Below are 23,440 nucleotides of genomic sequence, written 5' to 3'. Positions count from 1 at the left end.
CTGTAAGCGGAGAATAAAAAAAATCCGCGTAAATCACAGCTCTAGTTATTTTAGTTCTCACACAATACACTTTGAGATATTTCAATACGAAAGGTGCTTTATCAAAAACAAAGATTCATATTCGTGGTTCTTTCGGTAAAGAACCAATAATGTGACTCCCTGCAGTCACGAAAGCTTTAAATAAAAAAAACAAAGATTCTTATTATCAAAATACTTTAAAATATAACCAGAAGCAGATTAAGATAACAAAAAACCGTGATATTTAATCATGCACTAAATGGCGCCGATGACCACGTGGCAGGCCAGCGGACAAAACACTCTCCGGGGAAACGAACGAGGAGAAATTAAGCGATAAACACTGGACAGGCAGAGGATCACGTTGTGGCTGCAGAATATTTACACCAAAAATGTACCCTTTGTAGTAACCAACTTTAGTGATTACGTAGAACCGTGCCTTGGCAGAGCGCCTTATTCCGCGAGAACGTTGAGAGAGTTTAACGTTTCAAATGGGGGGAGGGGGGGGGTTACTCGGTCTTTAATTCATCTACAATCGATATATACAGGATGGGATAAAGGTGCGGCTCCGCAAATTGCTCGCTCAAGCCACTGCTGGCAGAAGGGCCTCCTGCTGAGAAAGCTCTACAGAGCTTCTTCAGAGCGCTTGCAACCCAGATTTAGAATAATAATCTTTATTTAGACTGCAGGAGGAATCCGAAGAGCCATGAAGCTCTTTTCACAGATGTCCATTATGGGCGGGTGAGCAAGTTACAACAGCAAACAATACACAAACAAAAACGATCGGGGTGCTAAATAGAGAACATGGTGAGCAAGTCACAAAATAGATGTAAATAATAAATGAAGAGATAATATAAGTCCGATTGATTAAGATTGGGCAAGTTATCAAAAACAACAACAGCAGCAGCAACACATCAGTCCCAGACCACACCACCATAACGCCACTTGTCCCACCACACGCGGCCATCCTTCCAACCAACTCACTGCGGCAAACCCATTTATTCCTCTGCCGGCTTTGACAGAGGTGTGGGCGGATTTTAAGAAAGCCCGCGCTCAATGTCCCGACGGGCACCGCTGGCAGATCAAATTAAACCGGCGACCTCTGGAGCGCAAGTCCCGACGTCCGAACCCCGCGTACCCCATGGCAGCATCACCGATAGATTGAAAAAAAAAAACCAGATCACCAATGCAGTGGCGAGTCAATAGCGGTTGTCCTATGGAACGACTGCTCTGAAACATACGAATGTGGAATGTATACGGCTGGCTCAGGACAACCAATTTAGAGATTATTGAGTAACTACCCAAGGCTTGTTTATAGCATGGCAACTGTTTTGTTGACGTTGACTTTGAATGTGGACATACCCAGTATTACATTTAAACAAACCCGAGGTCAACGTCGATGTGCCTGGGTGACTCAGGGGTCGTTGAGAGCGTTGACGGGGGGGGGGGGGGTGTGAAATCCCAGGCAGCTATCCGTGATTAAAACCGGGTTCCCGAGTGTAGCGAGATGATGGGTATCTCAGCCCGGTCATTAAGACGATCGGACGAAAAACCCATCACATTAAACGCTTTAATTAACTTAATTTGACTAAATTTCACCTCGCGATGCTGGTCACATGAGCGGGAATGAAATTTGTGGGGGAAAGGCATAAAAAAACAGCCCGTCTAGGGAATTGCGTGTTGCACATTTAAATATAAAATGACCCAATTCTCGCCGCACATATCGAGTGAGAAAACTCTCCGGGACGCGAGGAGAGCTGAAGGTTGATACAGCGGCTGGGCTGCAAAACGAGCGATCCGAGCAACTGATGCATTACGTGAGTCTCCGTTGCAGGAGCCTCCTCGGGCACAAAGGGGTATTTTATTCACACGGTCGCTTCTTAAGCGAAAGATCAATGTCGCAACAGTCCAACTGCGTCCTGATAACTTCCAGTGCTCAATGAGGGTTATTTGTCTTTACGCTCCTTAAATAAAAAAAAAAGTGTTTTAAAAATAGATCCCCTTTTCAAACAAATGAGGTTAACACTAACTCTTCTTTGGATGTCAAAAAAATGCCGCTTACCTTTCCATTGATATTTTTTTGTTTTCAATGTTACAAAAAGGGGGTCGCGCTTTTTGGCTGCAACTTGATAACATTGACAATTAGAATGTTAATCTCCTTAAAACAGCTTCAAAAAGTCGAGTCAAGTCGAAACTTGCCTAAACATTTAAACGCAATAAAAGTGGAATTCATTCCCATTGATGAACATGAGCCAGGAGTTGAATTTACACATTAAAGGGAATCCTCTACTTACGAACATTCGACTTACGAACTTTAAGAGATACGAACAAACCTGTCCGTATGTCCAGTTGCCTGTTCGGACCGAGAGTCGTAAGTTAAATCGCTGTGCAACAAATGGCGTTGGTGGCATCTACATCTGCAGAACGTGAAGAACCAGTGGCATCTACATCTGCAGAACATGAAGAACCAGTGGCATCTACATCTGCAGAACATGAAGAACCAGTGGCATCTACATCTGCAGAACGTGAAGAACCAGTGGCATCTACATCTGCAGAACGTGAAGAACCAGTGGCATCTACATCTGCAGAACATGAAGAACAAGTGGCATCTACATCTGCAGGACATGAAGAACCAGTGGTATCTACATCTGCAGAACATGAAGAACCAGTGGTATCTACATCTGCAGAACATGAAGAACCCGTGGCATCTACATCTGCAGAACATGAAGAACCAGTGCCATCTACATCTGCAAAACATGAAGAACCAGTGGCATCTACAACTACAGGAGATTATACAACGTTTAAAGCTATTACCCGTGTTTAGTGTACATGCTGTACAACGTTTGGAATCGACAGGAGTAAAGTTGGACTTAAGAACAAATTGACTTACAAACAGACCTCTGGAGCATAACTAGTTCGTAAGTAGAGAAGTCCCTGTACTATTATAGATGGCATTCCACACACCCACCATTATTTATCACAATAGTGCCACAAATTCTCGAAAACCTGGGCCGGGTCATTTCCCGAATGGGAATTGAACTCAAACTTTGTGACTGTGAGACAAAGTGCTCTACTGCAGTGCCAACTGGTTGTATAAACAATGATACCATCTACTTACGTAACATCCTTTCTCAATCCACTGCTACATGAAGGGTTTTCTATGCCACATCAGCCTTGGGGGGGGGCTGTTTGATTATGTTTCAAACATCCTGATCAGGGCAAGTTGGTGGAGTAGCACAGTGGTGCTGGGGTTAGGGTCCAGGACCGGTTGAGCTATCACTCTTCACTCACCTTGGTTGTGGCCAGAAATCACGGTATGCCAGGTTCATCGCCAAGTGTATTATCCGCTGCATCATTGCTCCTCCCTATACGTTATAATACCCACATAAAGTATACAATATGCAATCAAAGAGTTATTCATTTCCACTGCACTTCAATGCTCAAACAACAACCTTGCCAAACTTCAATCGAACGCATCAATCGCCCTATCAGGTCGTCAAACTCCACTTGGGCAAGGTTTGCATGGGAATTGTGAGAATTAAGCTGAACAATGGCGGGGCCAGTGGCCAGTGCCACTGGGGAGACGATGCACGGCGGAGGGCCCTCTCTCGCCGAAGTAATAATGGGAGGTCATATCGCCTGCAACGGTTGCCGTTCAGCATTAGTCACGTCCCGATTAATGGAGAGAGCGCTGCAACGACAATTGCGACGCCGTACAGTGAGGCCAACGTGGTGATTTGTGCTCTCACTTTTACCGCAGCCTGCAACCGCGCGGTATGCGACGCCATGCTGCAATGACACCGCCCGTTCGCGTTGTGCTTAACCACAGCCCCCCCCCCCCCCCCCGCCAAACTCAGTGTGCACATCGGCCTGGAGAGATGTGTATTGTCACAAACCGCTGCTGCCGTGATATTGCCACGCGCACAATGGTGTCAAGTTTTGTTTTGACAACGACTGGCGCAAGACAGTAAAAAATTGTGTCGGATTCGAGGGCACTTAAGCCGGATGCTTCCACGCCGCGTACGCGCAGAGGAGGTCCTAGGTTCGATCCCGGATCCCTGACGATGCCTGTTGTACAGGGTGCTTCAAAAAAATGTTAACACTTCTACGGATTTGCAACAATACCACAAGAAATGTGCTGCTGCCTCCGGGCTCTGGAGACCACCTGGAGAAGATTCCAGGCCACGTGTTGACAACGATGGCGAACAAGTGGAGACTCCTTTACTTTTTGAAGCTATTAACATTACATTTGTTATCATGTCGCAATGTATTATCCGTAATTTTTCCCATTGAAAACGATAGTCCCACTTAAGTGTTAACATTTTTTTGAAGCACCGTGTATACAGGATGTTTCGCTATATCTCTGCAACCACGAACCGCCCATGAATGAAACTCTTACCACTTGAAAGGGCGGGGCACAGAGTTTCAAATGATTACCGCGAGATGCCTCTCCCAGCGTGCAAACAGCCCCTAGCCTCAGTCATTGGCAAGACAACGCTGCCTCAACGTTGGTTAGGTTGCACGGGACCCCAAGGCTTGGCGCTACACTCTTGGCCCCCAAGATCCCCAGACATCACCACACCCTGCGACTTTTTTCTTGTGGGGATACCTCAAAGACCCGTGGTGTTTTTGTGCCACCATTAGCGACTAATCTGGATGACCTCAAAAACAGAATCACGGTAGCTGTGACTTCAGTGGAAGAGAAGACATTTTTGAGAGGCGTTTGGGACGAATTCAACTGTCGCCTCGATGTTGTCCTTGCAGCAGGCGGAGGGCACGTAGAGCATTTTTAAAATGGTTAGTAAAACGTGATAATTCATTAAACCGTTTGTAACTTTTTGTGTAACTGTAACATGTTGCCATCGTGAAATATATTGCTTTGAAATTGGGTCTATCTTTTTAAAACACCCTGCATTTGGAGTCCGTGTTTTCTCTCTCCAATCTACGTTGGTGGCGTGGATTGTTCTCCGTTTCCTCTGGTTTTTCCCATCCACATTTAGAAACAACAAATCATTTGGCTGCTGCTGCTGCTGCTCTAAATTCCCACGTGTGACGATATAGCCACTGCGATGAGCTATCACGTGCGGCCAGGTCGCCTCTGAAAAAAATAACTAATAGCTCTGTGGGTTCTAGCCGTTAAACAAAATAGTTTAGTTCTGGTTCAGTTTATATACACGCAGCAATTTACATCATTAATTAAGACTGAATGCAGAGCCGAGTAATTTTCAGTTTTTTGCCCACGCATTGGAGTTTGAGCGCTTGGAAATGTACGGCTGGGACCTTATTAGCGAGCGCGCGGGGGAAAGGACGGCAAAGACAAAACACAGAGAGCAGTTCTAAAGAAATTCGTTGCTTTTTGTGCCGAGTGCGTTGCCCTTCGCCCGCACCTCCGATTAGCGCAGTTGACTACGTGCCCGTACCAAAGAAGTTCAACATGCATATAGAGCTGTAATGGCGCGGTGGGGGCCTTGCCGGCTGAAATAAAGTTAGGTAAAATTAGGTAAACTTCGTTTAGAGAGACTAACATGACTCGTGTTGAATCGTTTTCAAGAGAGCGGCAGCGCGGCTGAACGTAAATACGACCAACATCACAGCGCTGCTCCCGTCGAAATACCTTCATCATGCTTGCTCAGGTTACTATGGCGACAGACATCTGCACTGTGGGTTCAGAGCAATTGGCTGGCGTGACAAACGCCGCAGGTGGGAAAGCCGTTTTTCTGCAAGGTGCGCGGAGGGCGACAACTACAACAACAACAACAAACGCGACGATGCCATTACGCCTGCAGTTTCTTTGGTAGCAGGATGAGGCACGAAAGCTATCGATACAGGAGCTGGTGGTTTGCTTTGACAGGGCGTTGTTAAAAATAGCTTTGAGAAAACTCGCTTTCACGTAAATTGGCCCCAGAAAAAAAACCCACCGGGATCGGGTAATTGGTGGCCGTGTCTGGACAAGCGAGGGCCAAAACCACCGGTTTTTTTTCTCAGCCAAGCTCCTAAGCGGTTTCCAAAGCAGAATCGACAGCATCGGGTTGAAGTCTGCATCGATATTTCACGGCCAGGAACACCGGTGCAAATGGCACGGAATGGATGGTTTGAATCGGATCCATATAATATCCCCCCGTGGTGGTGGATGCGTGAATAAATAAAGAAATTCATCGGAAAGTCTACAAATGTCTTCGACAGTTTAAGGAACGGGTAACTTTATCATCGGTGTAAACATGTGCCCTCCCAATGGACAAAATGTCTGGGTTAGTGGTGCTGTACTCGGCTCAGTTGACAAAAAAAGCATCACCGTGTTATGGAAATGAATAATGACTGCGATTCCAAAATGGGGCAGTTATAAAGTCTCTCCTCCTGCTCGTTAATTTGCCTTGGACAAGCGTTGCACTTTGACAAGCATCGTCAGGAACACAGAATACTTGGCACATGAAACTAAATATCAATATTTATAGCAAGGGCACAGCTTAAACTAGGCCTATGTGCATTCTGAATGCACATAACTTTGTATATTGCGAAGCAATTTAATATATGTGCACGTACAGCTCTTTCATCAATCCACTGCTGGATGAGACTACCAACACCCCCTCCTCTGCCATTAAGATCATGGGGGTTGTTTAACTGTACATCACCATTTTGATTTAAAGCTTTCGTGATTGCAGTAATTCATATTCTTAGTTTTTTCGGTAAAGTCACGTTGAAGGGAAACAACAAAATAATAAAATATATATAAAACAATAAAAAATTCTCACGACGTTTCGACCATTACTCAAACGGTCGTCTTCAGGTGTGTTGGTTTGCATACATTTATTTTTAAACGGCGCATTTATTTATTTATAAAAAACGTTAGCGCCACGCGCAACGATTTGGCAGTTTATTTAGGACTAGTCCATCGATATTCTGAAAAGAGGAGGGGGGAGACGAAATTTTTTATAATGTATGCTGTCTGAAAGCCACTGTAAGCGTGAACAATCAATTAAGACCTGAAATGGAAAGATTTGATAAACCATTTCAGGTCTTAATTGATTGTTCACGCTTACAGTGGCTTTCAGACAGCATACATTATAAAAAAGTTTCGTCTCCCCCCTCCTCTTTTCAGAATATAGATGGACTAGTCCTGGGTAAACTGCCAAATCGCTGCGCGTGGCGCTAACGTTTTTTATAAATAAATAAATGCGCCGTTTAAAAATACATTTATGCAAACCAACACACCTGAAGATGACCGTTTGAGTTATGGTCGAAACGTCGTGAGAATTTTTTTTAATTTTTTTATATATTTTATTATTTTGTTGTTTCCCTTCAACGTGACTTTACCGAAAAAACTAAGAATATGTACATCACCACACAATGGTAAAGCTATACAAATGTTTATTCTACCAGGTAAGGCCCACTAAGCGATGTAGTTCTTTTTCAGAAGCAACCTGGCCACGAACGATAGCTCAACGAAGCAGCTGATCACGTGGACATTTGTAGCAGCCAAACGCTCTAAACGCGTGATGTTGATTCGAAATGTGGAGGTGGAAAAACCGGGGGAATCGAAGAATAAAAATCCACGCGACCACGGGTGAGAGAGAGACACACACACGCACCACAAACTTCAAATATACAGCAGGCGTCGAGGGGGTTGGCGGGTCGGGGATCAAACCGCACGACTTCCTGCACACCCGGCGAGGTAGTTAACATCTCGCCACCGTGGCGCACCAAACAACGTGGGGGTAACAGAGTCGCTTCACTCCCACCGCGGCCTTGGAGCGGCGAGCGTTGCGGTGCCTTTCCGCCCAGTCGTCTGGAGCTCGCTCGGCTTCGTGGCCATCACCTTGGGGCCCACCGCACCTCCGACGAGTGTCAACAAAGACCTTCAAACGCCTATTGTTTGAGCAGCATACAGATTCAAACTACATTCGAAGCTTTCGTGACTGCCAGAATTACTCTTTGGTTTTTTTGGTAAAGTCACGTAGAAATAAATAAAATTAAATTAAATAATAATTCATCTGTACCTGATGATGTTTGCTTGTGTTGCAATTGAAACGTCGTATTCTCATTCTTAGCTCTTTCGGTAAAGTCACGTTGAAGGGAAACAATAAAATAATAAAATATTATTGTTTTATATATTTTTTATATATATTTTATTACTTTATTGTTTCCCTTCAACGTGACTTTACCGAAAGAGCTAAGAATATGAATTACTGCAGTCACGAAAGCTTTAAATCAAAATTTTACGTCGTATTCTCTTATTATTTAATTTGATTTCTTTCCGCGTGACTTTACCGAAAGAACCAAAGAGCATACAGATCATGTTCAAATTAACTAATTAACCAGCAAATTGCCCCTCAGAGTCTTTGGAATAATGGTGCCTTGTAAAAAATAGACTCAGTATTATTATTATATACAGGGGTAGGTGCTTTGGGGACGAAAAAAAACCAAAGATACCGACTGGCCGTGGGTAGGGACGTGCGACTGCGTGAAACAGGGCCGCAACGGAGTGGGCTCAGTCGGCGCCATTCCCAGAGTGCTCTGCGGGGTCATGGAGGCCGAGCTCCACGTCATCCCCCGGGTGCCAGCGGCGCTCGCAGTCCGCCACGAGCGGCTCGCTTCGGACGTTTTGCCGGAGCGGATGGGGGTGGTGGGGGGTTACCTCATTGTGCAATGGCGTCCTCTGGTCTAACAGCGCTTTGAGACGAGGCTCAAAAGAAAGCTGTCTCTGGTGTGGACCAATCAGCTTCAAAGACAATGCCACATATATTATCAGAGTGTGTTTTTTGTTTGCATTCTGACCACAAGTATTGTGGTTAATGCGGACATGATTTGGTGTTTTAATGACTTGACGCGGCTGTTTTGTCGCCAGATAAAAAGGGAAAAACCTATTCTCATATTTTGGTACTGGCAAAGGAGGTCCCATGATGTATTTGGTTTTTTTTTGCGTAACCTGGCATTCCACCCGGATGTCGCGAGCCCGTAATCCCCGCCGGCAGGGCTGTACCCTTGTGTGAAACGCATCGTCACCGTCGTTCATAGCCTTTGCGCCGCAACGGGAAATGATGCAAGTGGCGAGTGTGCGGTTTTATTACATTCAGCGAAATTGTTTCCCGGTTTTGTAAACGAATAACTCCACGTTATGCAACAGTTTATCTACTGCCTATCATTTTGTTTAACATTAATGAAAAACAAAACACAATTCGAATTTCTCGACCGATAATTACCTACCACTGTTTTCTTCAACTAAAATGGCAATCGTGTTTGTTTCAGTCAATTATTTAACGAGTAAATATTTGGGCTGTGCTTATGAAAATGTACTTATTTATTCGGCTCTCCTTTATTTACGTTGTGTTCCTCCGTCGACACCGTGCAATCCAGTGCTGTATGTCGTGTGCCTCCACAATCACCGCTGCTTTACATGGCCTTTCCCCGTTGTGTTCGTGGGTCGTACCACGAGTTGTGTTCGTGGTCTGTACCACCACGCGGTGTGTTCATGCGTCGTACCACGCATTGTGTTCATGCGTCATACCACCACGCGTTGTGTTCATGGCTCGTACTACGCGTTATGTTCGTGGGTCGTACTACAAGTTGTGTCTGTGGGTCGTACCACGCGTTGTTTGACGCCTGTGCCGCTCCCTGTCGGAGCTGAGTATTTTATAGTCAGTCAGAAGACCGTCGTGCCAAACAGCACACGTTACATCCCGCAAAAACCCATTATTATACAATGTTACGTTACGAAAGGTATATTTAGTATCGACTTTAGTACAGCTCTCCAATGTGTTTTTGCACGACACAGCGCACACCGTTTAACAATCTTCTTATTCGTATGGCTGACGTTGATGTGGAGAGCAGCAATAATAATTTTACCTTGAGGTGGTCGAGCCAAACAACTGTACCACACGAGCCACGGAGCGGTGTTTCACGGCTGTTGATGACACCACCTCCTTCGCATTTGCGAATCGGGCAAGCCGAGTCGTTCTATTTTCCCACGCTCTGTTCTGGGTGTCCGCCATCGATGAGGGCACACCCGTACGTGACCAAAGCAAAAGAGCCGAAACGAAGGCCGGCTCGATGAGACGAAAAGCAGGACGAAGTACGCTTATATACGCCTCAACATGCAGGCGAGCTCAAGCGCAGGAGTTGTCGTGATTTTTTGAGAGGACGGATCATTGTCGTTCTGACATGCCGACCCGCTATCGTCTCCCGAGGCCACGGCTCAGACATCGCATTCCGCCTTTCACGTCAACTGCAAACGTAAAGCTCATTGACCAGACGTCTCGATGTGCACGCGCGCGCGTGCGTGTGCGCGCGTGTGTGTGTGCGTGTGTGTGTGTGTGTGCGCGTGTGTGTGTGTGTGCGTGTGTGTGCGTGTGCGCGCGTGTGTGTGTGTGTGTGCGTGTGCGTGTGTGTGCGCGTGTGTGTGTGTGTGGGCGTGTGTGTAATCCTCTGGGGAGCGATAGTGTAGCGGTTAGCGCGCTGCGCTATGAACCTGGCGACCCGGGTTCGATTCCCGCTCACGGCCAACACCAGTGACGATTATCTGAACCGGTCCCGGGCCTCCCCTAGGTCGACCCAGCCTCAAATGAGTACCTGGTGCGGTGTGTAAATATCGCCACTGGGGAGACAAAGGCGGTCGGGCGTGATGCTGGCCACCCACCCCCTCGTGTACCGTTCCGGCCTTCATAGGTCCTCGCTAACAGCACTTGCCCCTACAGTCTGTTATGGCTATACGGGGGATCTTTGTCTTTGTAATCCTCTGAAATGTGGGGAGCGGTAAGTATCGTGGCGGTTAACGCGCTGCGCTACGAAACTGACAACCCGGGTTCAATTCCCGCTCATGGCCACCAACACCAGCGACTATTATCTGAACTGGTCCTCGGCCTCCCCTAGGTCGACTCAGCCTCAAATAAGTACCTGGTGCAGTGTGTAAACACCGCCACTGGGGATACAAAGGCGGCCGGGACGTGGTCTTGGCCACTCGCCCCCTTGTGTGCCGTGACGCACCTTCATAGGTGCTGCTCGCTAACAGCACTTGCCCCAACAGCCTGTTAATGCTTTCCGGGGGGATGTTTGCCTTTGTGATCCCCTCAAATACAAGGAAATGTTCAGCAAAGCACGTGTTTTCTTACCATCATCTTCCAGCTCTTCTCTCGGTTTCAGCGAGCCCGCTATCTGCTGCTCCAGAGAGACAGGGTCTTTTGGATTATGACTACAGAGAGAAGGGGGAGACAAATTCAGAACCGAGACATCAGGCCACTGCATTATTGAACAGAGGCTTCGCGAAATAATAAATAAATACATAAGCGGAGCCTTGCGTTAGTGTCAAAGCATTTTGGCCGCGTGCAAAAAAAAAACCTTCTGAACGCGACCAGGACAAGCACGCACGCGACTGAACAGACGGGCACACATCCGACTTAAGTCCACCGTCGCACGTAGGGTACTTGGCGAAACGGCACGTGTTGTGTGTGTCGCTGCCAAAATGAAAACGCGAAGATAATTCAGCTGTCATGGTTTTCGGGGGTGTGTGCCTGTGGTGCGTGCGTGCGTGTGTGCAGTCGTCGCCGCGTGTTAAAGTGTCCGAAAACGTGAGCGACAATTTGTAATCGGGTGCCACGGTGGCGAGATGTTAACCACCTCGCCTGATATGCAAGAGGTCGTGAGTTTGATTGCCGACCCTGACTCCTGCGGTACATTTGGAGTGTGCATGTTCTCGTTAAGGTCGCGTGGATTTTTCCTTCCACATTTAGAATCAAAATGTGCTTAGAGTATTTGGCTGCTAAACATTCACACGTGATAAGCCATTTCCTTGAGTGAGCATTTGTGGCCTGATCGCTTCTGAATAAGAGCTATATAGCTCGGTGAGTCTTACCTGGTTATAAATAGTTACTTTATATTCTTGGTTCTTTTGGTAAAGTCACGTAGAAGGGAAACAATAAAATGATACAAATATAAAACAATACGATTCTCACGACGTTTCGACTGCAACACAAGCAATCATCATCAGGTGTGAAAACCACATCAATAATTTTCTTGCTGTGGTTTTCACAAGAAAATTATTTCTGTGGTTTTCACACCTGATGATGATTGCTTGTGTTGCAGTCGAAACGTCGTGATAATTTTATTGTTTTATATTTTAATTATTTTATTGTTTCCCTTCTACGTGACTTTACCTGCAGTCACAAAAGCTTTAAATAAAAAAAAAATAGTTCGTTTGTTTATGATGAAAATAAAAAGAATAGGCTTGACCCTTCATGGGAATAAAACAGGTGTTAAGATGGTCAAACACAAAATAGATACCTTTTGCAAGCCGTCAAGTCTGCATTAATCCCACATACTTGTGGAAAAACATGCAAACAAGCCTGCTCCGATAATTATATAATATTCGCATTGTTTTTGAAACTGCATTGTCTTTGACCAGGTCGCGTATGAAAAAGAACTCCGTAACTCAGTCGGGCCTTACCTGGTAAAATAAAAAAAAAGTGTATAGTTTTTTTTAAGTTTTAATCGAATGGAGCCAAGCTTGGGCAACACGGCGGAGTGAGAAAGATGACGAGTCCAAGGCACCCGAAGGCAGAGTAAACGTTACACAAAATAAACCACGCCTACCCTGTATACCTGATAAACGCATCGCTTGCGAGCGTATGGAGAAAAAAAATATACAATTCCCACATCGCATTTTATATATATGACACAATCCCCAGAGTTCTGTGGTCGTTATGTCTGTCAGAGATTGAATAAGCAAGACGTGATTTCGTAGCGCACGTCCGTGGAAAATCTGCTGCGGCAATAAAGCTACAGCGAAGCAAGCAAGGCACGTGACGATCTCCCAACGGGCAAAATATGACAACTATGAAGTTTAAACGGGCAACCGATGTGAAGCTATACATTTATGCGCTTGCAGAAAATCAGCAGTGCACATCTGCGGTCCTCTTAGTCAATCCACTGCTGCATGAGAGGGCTCCGCCATGCCCCTATCCAGGCTCGAGTCGGCTTAGCTTTCTGAGATCTGATGGGACCGGGTACATGTTGGGCGATTTGGTCGTACGCAAAAACAAAACCGATGACTCGACGAATACAATCGCATTTTCACGGCACAACCAACGCTTCTGGCAAAGTTGTGGACGTGGCGTCAATTATTTGAACGAATGCTGTCTGCTTATGATGCGCAAATTCATATGGGCGACTGCAATAAGCTTACAAAAAATTCTTCATTATAAATAAGGGCTTTCGACACACCCTTCCAACGACAACGCATTGATATTTCCCTTTAAAAGTGATGTGACAGGGATACGTGGAGGTGCGACAGAGGCGTGACGCTCGACTCTCCTGGTTCGAGAGAGGACCGGCTTGACAAGGGGCAAGGAGCCACCTGAGGCATGTCGGAGGTTGTGAGATAGAATGCACCATGGGAGCGAGCTGCTTTCAGAAAGATGGTGTATCTGCCCTTTGACCAAATGCGTACTCTCGATCTTTTTTGCAGGAAAGACAAATGAATGGCGTAACGCCATTGTGCCTGGCTTTTGCAGAATGTGAAAAAGGAATTTGGCTCCTTTGGAAACTGATTCGGTCATCCAAGCTTTTCTGCAGACAAAGGCAGGCGTTAAGCAAACGCACGTGGAAATCGTTAAGGTGGAACAGCTGCACTGAGGTTGCACAGGGAATTAACGAAAGACAAATCCGAATAAGAGTCGGGCAAAGAGATGCACTCTGACCAAAGCGATTCACAGTGGCCCCGGAAAGATATCGTCTGAATATTGAATAACACCAGCAAAAAATAATAACAACAGAGGCAGCAACAGGAACAAAAATTATAATCACAAAACGTATTCTTAGCTCTTTCGGTAAAGTCACGTTGAAGGGAAACAATAAAAGAATAAAATATATATGAAACAATAAAAAAATTCTCACGACGTTTCGACCATAACACAAACGGTCGTCATCAGGTTTGTGTTATGGTCGAAACGTCGTGAGAAGTTTTTATCGTTATATATATTATTATTTTATTGTTTCCCTTCAACGTGACTTTACCGAAAGAGCTAAGAACATGAATTACTGCAGTCACGAAAGCTTCAAATGAAAAAATTATAATCACAAAACGCTTAATAAAAGTAGGCTCACGACCTGCATTCCCTTTATTGTAAGGTTTTACCAAGTATTATGCATGGGTGTTAAATCTGGGCGATGCAGAGAGCACTCGTAGAATGGCACACACAGTGCAAAGCAGTTTCCCCCTTGCTTTACTGCCAACATGGGCAGCAGAAACAGGTGGTCTCCGCTCGATCCACCAAAGGGCGTTCGAAGCACAGTAGTTTATATCGCACACATTGCACAGTTGCTCTCAAGAGGGGCGTTAACACATTTATTAAATACCAATTGAGTTTTCTTTTCATGGTCATTCACAATTCTCCCCCAATGCTATCAATACGGCCATAACAATGCATCTCAGAAATTGGTTTTAAAGTCTTGTTGAACAAAGTTTAAACAATGACCCCGCAGCCTGATGGCAAGTGCATGGTTGCATCTACTGGTATTAAATTGCCAAGGGCCAGATGAAATAAAAATGACAAACAATTTCTATTGATATTCAGGCAACTGACCAAAGCACTGGCTATTCCAGACGTAATTGGAGCTGCTGCAATTCTATTTATACTGGTTAATGCACCTGTTGCATATACAATATTCAAACGCTAAAATGTAATGAAAAGTGAACAATGTGCAACTAAGCGTGGTGAGATGCATGCTTCGATTTTTATTGAGAGACAGAAAAAAAGAAACAGATTTTGGCTAGCCATCGAACAAAGACGGTCACCGCGTCATGCACTTCCAGATGCGCTTCTGCGGCCGTCTGGAACAATCTTCCTTCCTATATTTGGAAGCCACCAGAGCTATGCCCTTTAAAATTCTAGATTGAAAACTAATTTCTTTAAAACTGATTTTCATGTTTAGTTTGTTATCCTTGCCCCGGACCTCTGATTAGCACGGTTGGCTACGTACGGTGGGAAAGAAGTTCAAACACGCATATATTAGAACACAACAGGTTAAAGACTTCCGTTCGACTGTTAAGAAAAAATAAGAGAGGCTTGGGCAGGGCAGGCCACTCTCGTGGAGATGGCCAACGGTCAGGATCAACGACGGAGCGGTTGCCGAGCGAAGGAATGCTCCGGAGAGGACATGCACCACGGAGATGGAGCAGTGAAATCCGTTCGTGTGCAGGTGCGAGGCGAACTGTTATCATCGCATGCCCATGACGGAAACAGCTTAAAACCTTTCCCGTTCTGAGACGTCTGCAGGTTGAAGGGTGGGGGTGTTCCGTTCACTTCTGAATCTCGGAACGCGCAGAGAGGCATGGTAGCGCCGTTGTTTTTAAAGACATTGTACTCACCGTAGAGAACCGTAACGACACGACCGCACTCTCTGATAGCTGGCGCCAAACTGTGCACACACGCCCTCCCGCATGGCCTTGTGGGGGCCTCGGTACCGATAAAGTTATTTTATTTTATTTTTTCTTCCGGTTCCGTTCCCACGAAGTACACATACGTACATCATGGGAATGGGTTAAGGAGACCATCCAGCAGTGAATTAATCATGGCTAATAAGGATGATGATTAGTGAGAGGGGGTCAAGTTACCGCTCTGTGCTGTGAACCCAGCGTCCAGAGTTCGATTCTGGACATGGCTCACATCAGTGGCGAGTGACACCTGAACAGGTCCCTGGGTCTCCCATTTCATCACCACCCCCGCAACCACCGGTATATGGTAGCGTTCCGTCAGACACCCCTCATTACTGACAAAGCGTGGCTGACAAAGCGTGGGAAGGCCTTCATCCATGGCGGTAAATTGTTAAATTATTAAAAATATATATTTTGGGGGTATTTATTTTGGACAAAGCAAAGGTCCCCTGTATAGCCTGAACAAACTGTTGGGGCAGGCACGGCCCACAAGGGGGTGGGTGGCCAGCACCACGCCCGGCCACCTTTGTCTCTCCCAGTCGCGATGTTTATACATCACACCAGGTACTAATTTGAGGCCGAGTTAACCTAGTGGAGGCCCAGGACCGGTTCAGATATTCATCACTGGTGTTGGCCGTGAGCAGGAATCGAACCCGGGTCGTCGGGTTCGTAGTGTAGCGCACTAACCAGTACACACTACCACTCCCCACTTGTACATTTGGGACAAAAGACAAAAACACAAACATGGGCATTCGTTCGAATCCCACACTTTCTTTGAAATGATGAGAAAACGCATCACAAAAACAGGAGAGCGCACGTGCGCAGGCTGAACGTAGTTTTAAGGACAAGCAAAAAAAGCTGCACTGCTCACACACGGCAGGGAACGAACGACTCCCATCATGCTTTGCATGCATGTCACGTGACCGCCACGTTGCATGCACAGTGCTCTCAGCCTTGTCGATGATGTGGCGTAGTTGTCGCGCAGCACGAGTGCATGTTTGTGAGAAGACCATTGGATGTTGTTCTTTCGACATGGTCAATGTCAGGCACTTTTCGGTCGACAAAATCACCTTGGCAAGTTCCCGTAAGAACGACTGACCGGCAGACGGGGATTAAAATCACACCTCCGATTAGCACGGTTGGCTATGTACGGTACGAAAGAAGTTCTACATACACACACATATACAAATCGTCAACTTTGTAGACGTGAGTACAGGGACTGATACATTCACCGCTCGCCTTTTTAAGCTGCCCGAATGCTGGCAAACCGCATCGTAAACCAGTGTATAGTCTCTGTGCTCCTTCAACGAAGGAAGAGCGGGACCACACGAACACCCCGCCTGAAGCCCTCTCGTGCCTAGCAGACCTCGATATAGTCACCCCCTGAATGTATCGCCACGCACCACAAATATTTGTGACACTCGTCGTCAAGCTACGTCACGGCCGCAGCATTGTCCCGGCGGAGGGAGGGGGCATGCACTTACTTTCTAAGGAAGCTATCGGCCGACATAACGGCCGAGTAGTCGGGGAAGTGTGGCAGCCCCGTCGGCATCCCCCCGAAGTCTTGGCTCGCGGGGCCTGGCGACGAGTCGACATCTTCGGGGGGACTGGCTGGGATGTCGGGGAGCGAGTGCTGATGGTGATGATGCTGCTGCTGCTGCTGCTGCACCAGCCGACACTGCAGCGAGGACGGATGCATGTAATCTGTAGGCAGCAACAACCGCAGGGTCATTAACGGGCACCGGATCTCGCGGTACGACAGCGGGCATCAACCCCTGTGGGGTGGGGGGGGGGGGGAAGGAGACTGCTACAGGGCTCTATTGTGAGTACATCGTTGCCCACAAGTCTGAGGACAACAACAACAACGGTGGCGGAGGTTTCCCCGCTCGTGCTTAACGTCAAAATGTAGAATTCGAAATCTTGCTTTGTGTGTGTGTCTTTGTTTGTGTTCGGGTACGGTGCTGGCTACCCACCCCCTAGTGTACCCTCCTCGCTTTCGTAGGTGCTCACGAACAGCACTTGCCCCAACAATCTTTTTGGTTTTTTATTTTTGTGGGGAGCGGTAGTGTAGCGGTTAGCGTGCTGCGCTACACTACCGAGTTCGAGTCCCGCTCACAGGCAATAACAATGGTGATTATCTGAACCGGTCCTGGGCCTCCAACTCAGTTAACGCAACCTAAAATCAGTACCAAGTATGGTGTGTAAACATCGCCACTGGGGTGTTGGCCACCCACACCCTCGTGTACCGTGCCGGCCTTCATAGGTGCTCACTAACAGCACTTGCTCCAACAGTCTATTATGGCTATATGGGGGATCTTTGTTTGTTTCTGTGTGTGTGTGCGTGCATGTGTCAGCACGTGGTGGGCAGTGGTGCAGTGGTTGGCGTGCTGTACCACGAACCCGGCAGCCCGAGTGAAAACTCGTTGCTACGCCCGAGATCAGTGGCGGGTTGTATCTGAGCGAGTCGTGAGTCTCAGCTAGATCGACTCAGCCTTAAATGAGTACCTGGTATCATCATAAGCACTGGGGGCATGGTGCATGCCATTTAAGCTGCAGACTGGTCATAAGCAATGCAAATGTGCCCCTAGAGCAGTGGTTCTTAACCTGGGGTGCACGCACCCCCAGGAGGCGCGAGATTCTCCTTTCTGAGGGTGTGAGACATGTCCAGATTTCTTTAGAAGGCAAATCATCGAAAACACAAATTAAGCACGGGCACGTAAGTACAAATTACTTTGTTTCATCAAACCCTACGTATTTATTAACATTATAAATTGTTTTAACGATTGAGAATGCTGCAGTAAAGGTTAAGCACCACTGTACTAGAGGTATAACGGGTGCATCAATGTACTGTGCTCATGATACGCACAACAAATTTCGCGAGTAGGAATCGACGTCTCTTTGTATGTTGCACGTCATGGATTCATATAAACCCAGAGGTGCTACCGTTTGCCAACGACCAAAACATTTGATAAACACATTCGTGAATGAAGGAAATTCATCAAATCATTCGGGGATCTAATCCTTAAAGGCCCATGTGTCACCCGATACCTTTGCTGCAGTTGGCCCTGTTACGCTTGGGCATCCGCCTTTAATTAAACATCAAGAGTGATGCTCCAACAGCTCTGCTCGGAATCTGCTGCAGCTGTTATTGGTTATCTTTCTGCAGTGCACCGGTATATGTCGGCGCATCGGGGACGAACAACACTCAGGTGTAAATGAGGCTACATGCCATCGGAGGTGACATTTTACGCGGACAAAAAAAAAACCGTGGCGTGCCGAATAAAACGGCAAGTGAAAAGTCAATTTAATTGCGACTGGCGGCGCCAAATGACTCGCGCTGATTTGCAGGACGGCGTAATATTTTAAAACGTCTCAGCAGCGCGACTCTTCGGTCGAGGGGGGAGAGTTCAAGTCAAACGACGACATGGCCGGCGCGAGTGGCGGGGAAGTAGGCGTCGCGATTGCACTTGACAACAAAATACGATGCCGAAATTGGCTTGAAGAAACATCCGCACTCAAAAGGAAGTGTGCACTTGGCCAACACATGCGAGCGAGCCTCTCTGCCCAGGACATTGTAGATTGAGCCACACATCTGAGACGCTCGTGCTAACACTGTGATAGTGACCTTTGCCGCCAAAAGCTTCACCTAAGCCAGCACGTACACATATGCTTTACAAGTCTTTTTCCATCAAGCCTGGGAACCGTCCGTTCGGCAACACTCATTCAAATGTCTTACAGACTATCTCAAATATATACGTCATATCCCATAACGGGGGAGGAGGAGGGGGTGGATAAGGTTTATGGTGGCATGGTTGTTGATGCACTGTGCTTTCAACCCCGGCGACCTGGGTTCAAATCTGGGCAACAGCTAATATCGGTGGTGGGTTAAACCTGAATTGGTCTTCACCAACCTTCACTGACCAGCCTGGTGAAGTATGGTGAAGTATGGTAAAGTAAAGTATGGTAAAGTAAAGTATGGTGAAGTATGGTGAAGTATGGTGAAGCAATCCCGCACGGCCAACACGTCATGGGGAAGGCCTTCGTTCAACAGAAGATCAACACGGCGCTGTAAGTATATATGAATCAAAGAACAAACGAAAAATATTGTGGAATTCAATACATTCTGGATGACTTGACAATAACCGCCAAGTGCTTTGTTGAAAAAGAGAGATAATTTTTTTTGGAATATTAACACTTCAGGGATGATTGAAGCATTGGGAGGCTAAGCAAACTCATAAGAGCGTTTTTGGAAACGGTGAGATTTTTAAAACGTGGCCTTTGACCTGTGACCTCAGGCAAAGCACTGCGGTTCAGACAGCGCCGTTTAATTCACGTCAAGGTCGGCCAAATGGCGCGTGAGATATCGATCGATGTGGCAGAAAATGTGCATTAATAGCGCCGACTTTATCTTTCAACGTGAGAAACTACGCATTTTGTGTACGAATTTTCACACAGTGCTGCTTTAAATTTTGATTTAAAGCTTTCGTGACTGCAGGGATTCATATTATTGGTTCTTTCGGTAAAGTCACCACGTAGAAGGGAAACAATAAAATAATAAAAATATTAAACAATAAAATTCTCACGACGTTTCGACTGCAACACAAGCAATCATCATCAAAGTGTGAAAACCACACCTGATGATGATTGCTTGTGTTGCAGTCAAAACGTCCTGAGAATTGTATTGTTTTATATTTTTATTATGTCTCTTCTACGTGACTTTACCGAAAGAACCAAGAATATAGTGCTGCTCTAGTTGTATTCTTTATAAATGTTATCCAGTACATGACGATCCATTTATGGATTCCCTAGTGATTCATAATATCCCTCTTTTGTACTTCTCTTCTCATCCACTGGCTCTCAACGAAGATCAGAGTTTCACAATGCACGAGTATGAATACAGAGCATGTCCTTTTTTTTGTTACATTTGCAAAAAAAAAAGCACTTGTTTTACGTTGATATTCGTATCGCACTGTCTTTTGGGGGCAACACTGACAAAAGCAATGTTGCTCTGCTGCACAGGGGCGATTCATTTGTAGACACCCCCACCCATTTTTCCAACGAACGACTGAATTTTCTTCTCGACAGACGACCGAATGCTGTGAACGCGATGGCTCCGTTCCGTATCTTACGGTGTCAGAAGATGGAGCAAGTGTAATGCGATTGGTGATATAACAAAAACATTGCTCGATGATTCCCCCCCAATTACTTTAGTATTAGCGTGGGTGTCCGCAAAGGATTACATACTTTGCAGACTGAGTGGACCTGCGTGCTAAAAAAAAAATACCACAACTCGTTGACATTTTCGCCAGCATATCAGTACTGCACGTCGATGTTCAGCCGAGTAATATTTTTTTCAGCGAGTTAAATAATGCGTGTTTGGTTTAACGCAATTGCATTGTGGTGTGCGTATTTAGGGTACGATCAATACATAGTTAATTAAACAACCCCTGCTATTTTTTTTATACGATTGAATCAGCAACTTGTAATGCTAAGGGAACAACTTTCCATGTACATACGTCACGAAAAAACAACAGGGGCAATTTGGGGTTCATTACTGAAAGTCTCCAATGACAAAAACAACAGCTACTGTCAGGGCACAGGTGCTTGGACTGCCTTTGTTTCTCTCAGGAGGAGGAATCCGATGAGCTGTGAACCTCTTTTTCACAGATGTTCAAATATGGGCACGGGGGTGAGTAAAGTTTCAACTGCAAACAAAACAAAAAAAAACGATAGGCGTGCAAAAGCAGAGAAAATTGTGAGCAAGTCTCTAAATATAACAAAGTCATGTTTTAAGTCCGATTAATCAAGATTGAGCAAGGCAGTAAAACAACAACAACAACAGTCCCAGACCACACCGAGATAACACCACAACAGCAGTAGTCCCTCAATAATATGGCACATTAACATTGAACTATCAACACTACACGGGTAATTATCAAAGTTAAAAATCACGTTTGCAAATGTGACCGTATCCGTCCAGCACTAATCTTCTGCTTCAGGATATTTTACCTGGCACGGAGGAGACGTGGCCATGTCAAGACTAATTCCGCCCCCAGCACTTGTGTCGTTAAACCCGGCACCACCCGACACAGCCAATTAGTAAGGTTTGTCACGTAAACAAAACGTGCCGATTCGTTACTAGTTCAGCACACCGGTGTGTGTTGGAGAGTAAACCCACATTTACAATTTAGCATTATAATGACTTTCGCTTACATTATGAGACCTCCTTTGCCAGAAACAAGATATAAGAATAGGTTTTACCCTTTTAACTGGCACAAAAACTGACACCTTTATTCAAGGCATCATGTTTGCAATAACCACAACACAAGCAGTCAAAATGCAAACAAAAAAGACAACTCTGATAGCTTTTCTTAGAGCCTAGTCTCCATTAGTGTTGGACCAGAAGACGCCAAAAGAAAAGCTGTCTTGGGTGTGGACCAATCAAATTCAAGGACAGTGCATATTATTATCAGAGTTGTCTTTTTTGTTTGCATTTTGACTGCTTGTGTTGTGGTTATTGCAAACATGATGCCTTGAATAAAGGTGTCAGTTTTTTGTGCCAGTTAAAAGGGTAAAACCTATTCTTATTTCGCTTACATTCTTTGTAAAATATCGTTCATTATTATAACAGCAATTGGTTTGCAAAGCTGGGGTTAATACAAGACGCGAGATTCAATGAATTTTCATGGCTTGGGGTCGTGATTCGATTTGAGGATGAATAATTAAGTATCAGTGAGGGGGCGCTGCAGTGCCTCTAGTGGCTGCAATGCAGGGGGTCACATCAACGAATTATTATCCGCACGACCTACACAAATAACAACAGAAACATCTCTTCTCAGAAACACAATTCCACGCGTGCACTGCGAGGCAAGCATCGGTTGAAGGGACATCGCCCTCGCCGTTGCACCACTCGCTGCGAAGTCTCGAGGGTGGTGCGCATGCCCCCGTGTCTCTGTGCGCGTCTGCGCATGGTTAAGTGCAACAATTTGAGTGTTCGTGCAACACAACGTCAACATTAAACACAAAGTAAGCTCAGCGCAACACACGTCTGTAATTAAAATTCACCAAATGCGTTAATTTTTTTTGTTCAACGACGCATTAGGAATCTAGACGAGGCATTTTTAAACACGTACGGACGCACGGACTTGTTTAAAGATGTACGTATGCCTGGGCAGAGGAGCTCGGTAATTGACACAGACGTCATTAGGCTTCAGAACACGCACTCGATGCTCGCTGGCTGGGTCGACCGTCTTGTGTTTGGGGTGGTCGGTGCAACTGGCTCTGCTACTGCGGTGTTATTACACAAACGCACATTTGCATGCAGGTGTGGCTTGCTTGGCCAGACGTGCACACCGCCAGCCCGTTATTCCACCTCAAAAAATTAGCAGCAAACTTGCGGAACCGATGCGTGCAACAACAAAAAAAGAATCAACGCACTTACACCCCCTTTTCAAGGTTATCACACGAGGAGGCGGACTCCTTACGTCGTAGTTTTCACGCGCTCGCTCGCGAGCAGTTCGAATGAAAATAAGCCAAACGAAGGCAACGCCGTACGTGTGTACGTTGAACTTCCTTCGCGCCGTGCGTAGCCAACCCGCGCTCATCGCAGGTGCGACCGTGCTAATCGGTGGTGCGAGATTTTTCTAAAAACCCCAAACATAAAAGTTCACCCGGCGAGCGATATATCTCGCCAGGTGGGCGCCCCGAGTCAAAAGCCTCCTTGAATGCCTTACCAAGCGACCGTTTCAGCGCTGGCGACAAAACACGCCACCACCCGCGGTCCTGCGGATTGTAAATTCGACATTCCGACGACAGAAGCCAGTCACCCCCCACACCACCACCACCACCGTAAGATCTCACCACGAGGCCATCGCGTATTACGGACAAGCCATTTGTTTGTTTTTAAACACGTGCAACAATCGCCGGCAGTTCGTGACGGGAGGGTTTTCCGCGGACCATTCTGCTTGCGCGCGTGCAGGCACAGTACGTAGCAGGGCATGGCGC

The 23,440-nt window shown here is 46.2% G+C and overlaps 1 protein-coding gene across 11 annotated transcripts in view; it reads right to left on the bottom strand.

Annotated features, from left to right (window-relative positions):
- LOC116952379 (membrane-associated guanylate kinase, WW and PDZ domain-containing protein 1-like) overlaps nt 1–23,440 on the bottom strand; it is a 317,826-nt gene that overhangs the window by 127,560 nt on the left and 166,826 nt on the right. For all 11 annotated transcript variants that reach the window (XM_032971681.2, XM_032971679.2, XM_032971680.2 and 8 more), the window contains 2 exons: nt 16,921–17,140; nt 11,118–11,197 (listed from right to left, as the gene is read on the bottom strand). In XM_032971681.2, the coding sequence (XP_032827572.2) occupies nt 11,118–11,197; nt 16,921–17,140 (300 nt within the window). The remainder of the gene's footprint in view (nt 1–11,117; nt 11,198–16,920; nt 17,141–23,440) is intronic.

This window comes from Petromyzon marinus, chromosome 46 (genome assembly GCF_048934315.1).
Source record: "Petromyzon marinus isolate PM22_M1 ecotype Great Lakes invasive population chromosome 46, UKy_Petmar_22M1.pri1.0, whole genome shotgun sequence".
Taxonomy (NCBI): domain Eukaryota; kingdom Metazoa; phylum Chordata; class Hyperoartia; order Petromyzontiformes; family Petromyzontidae; genus Petromyzon; species Petromyzon marinus.
The sequence above is the reverse complement of the archived record's forward strand: the minus strand, read 5'-3'. Positions and strand labels throughout refer to the sequence as shown.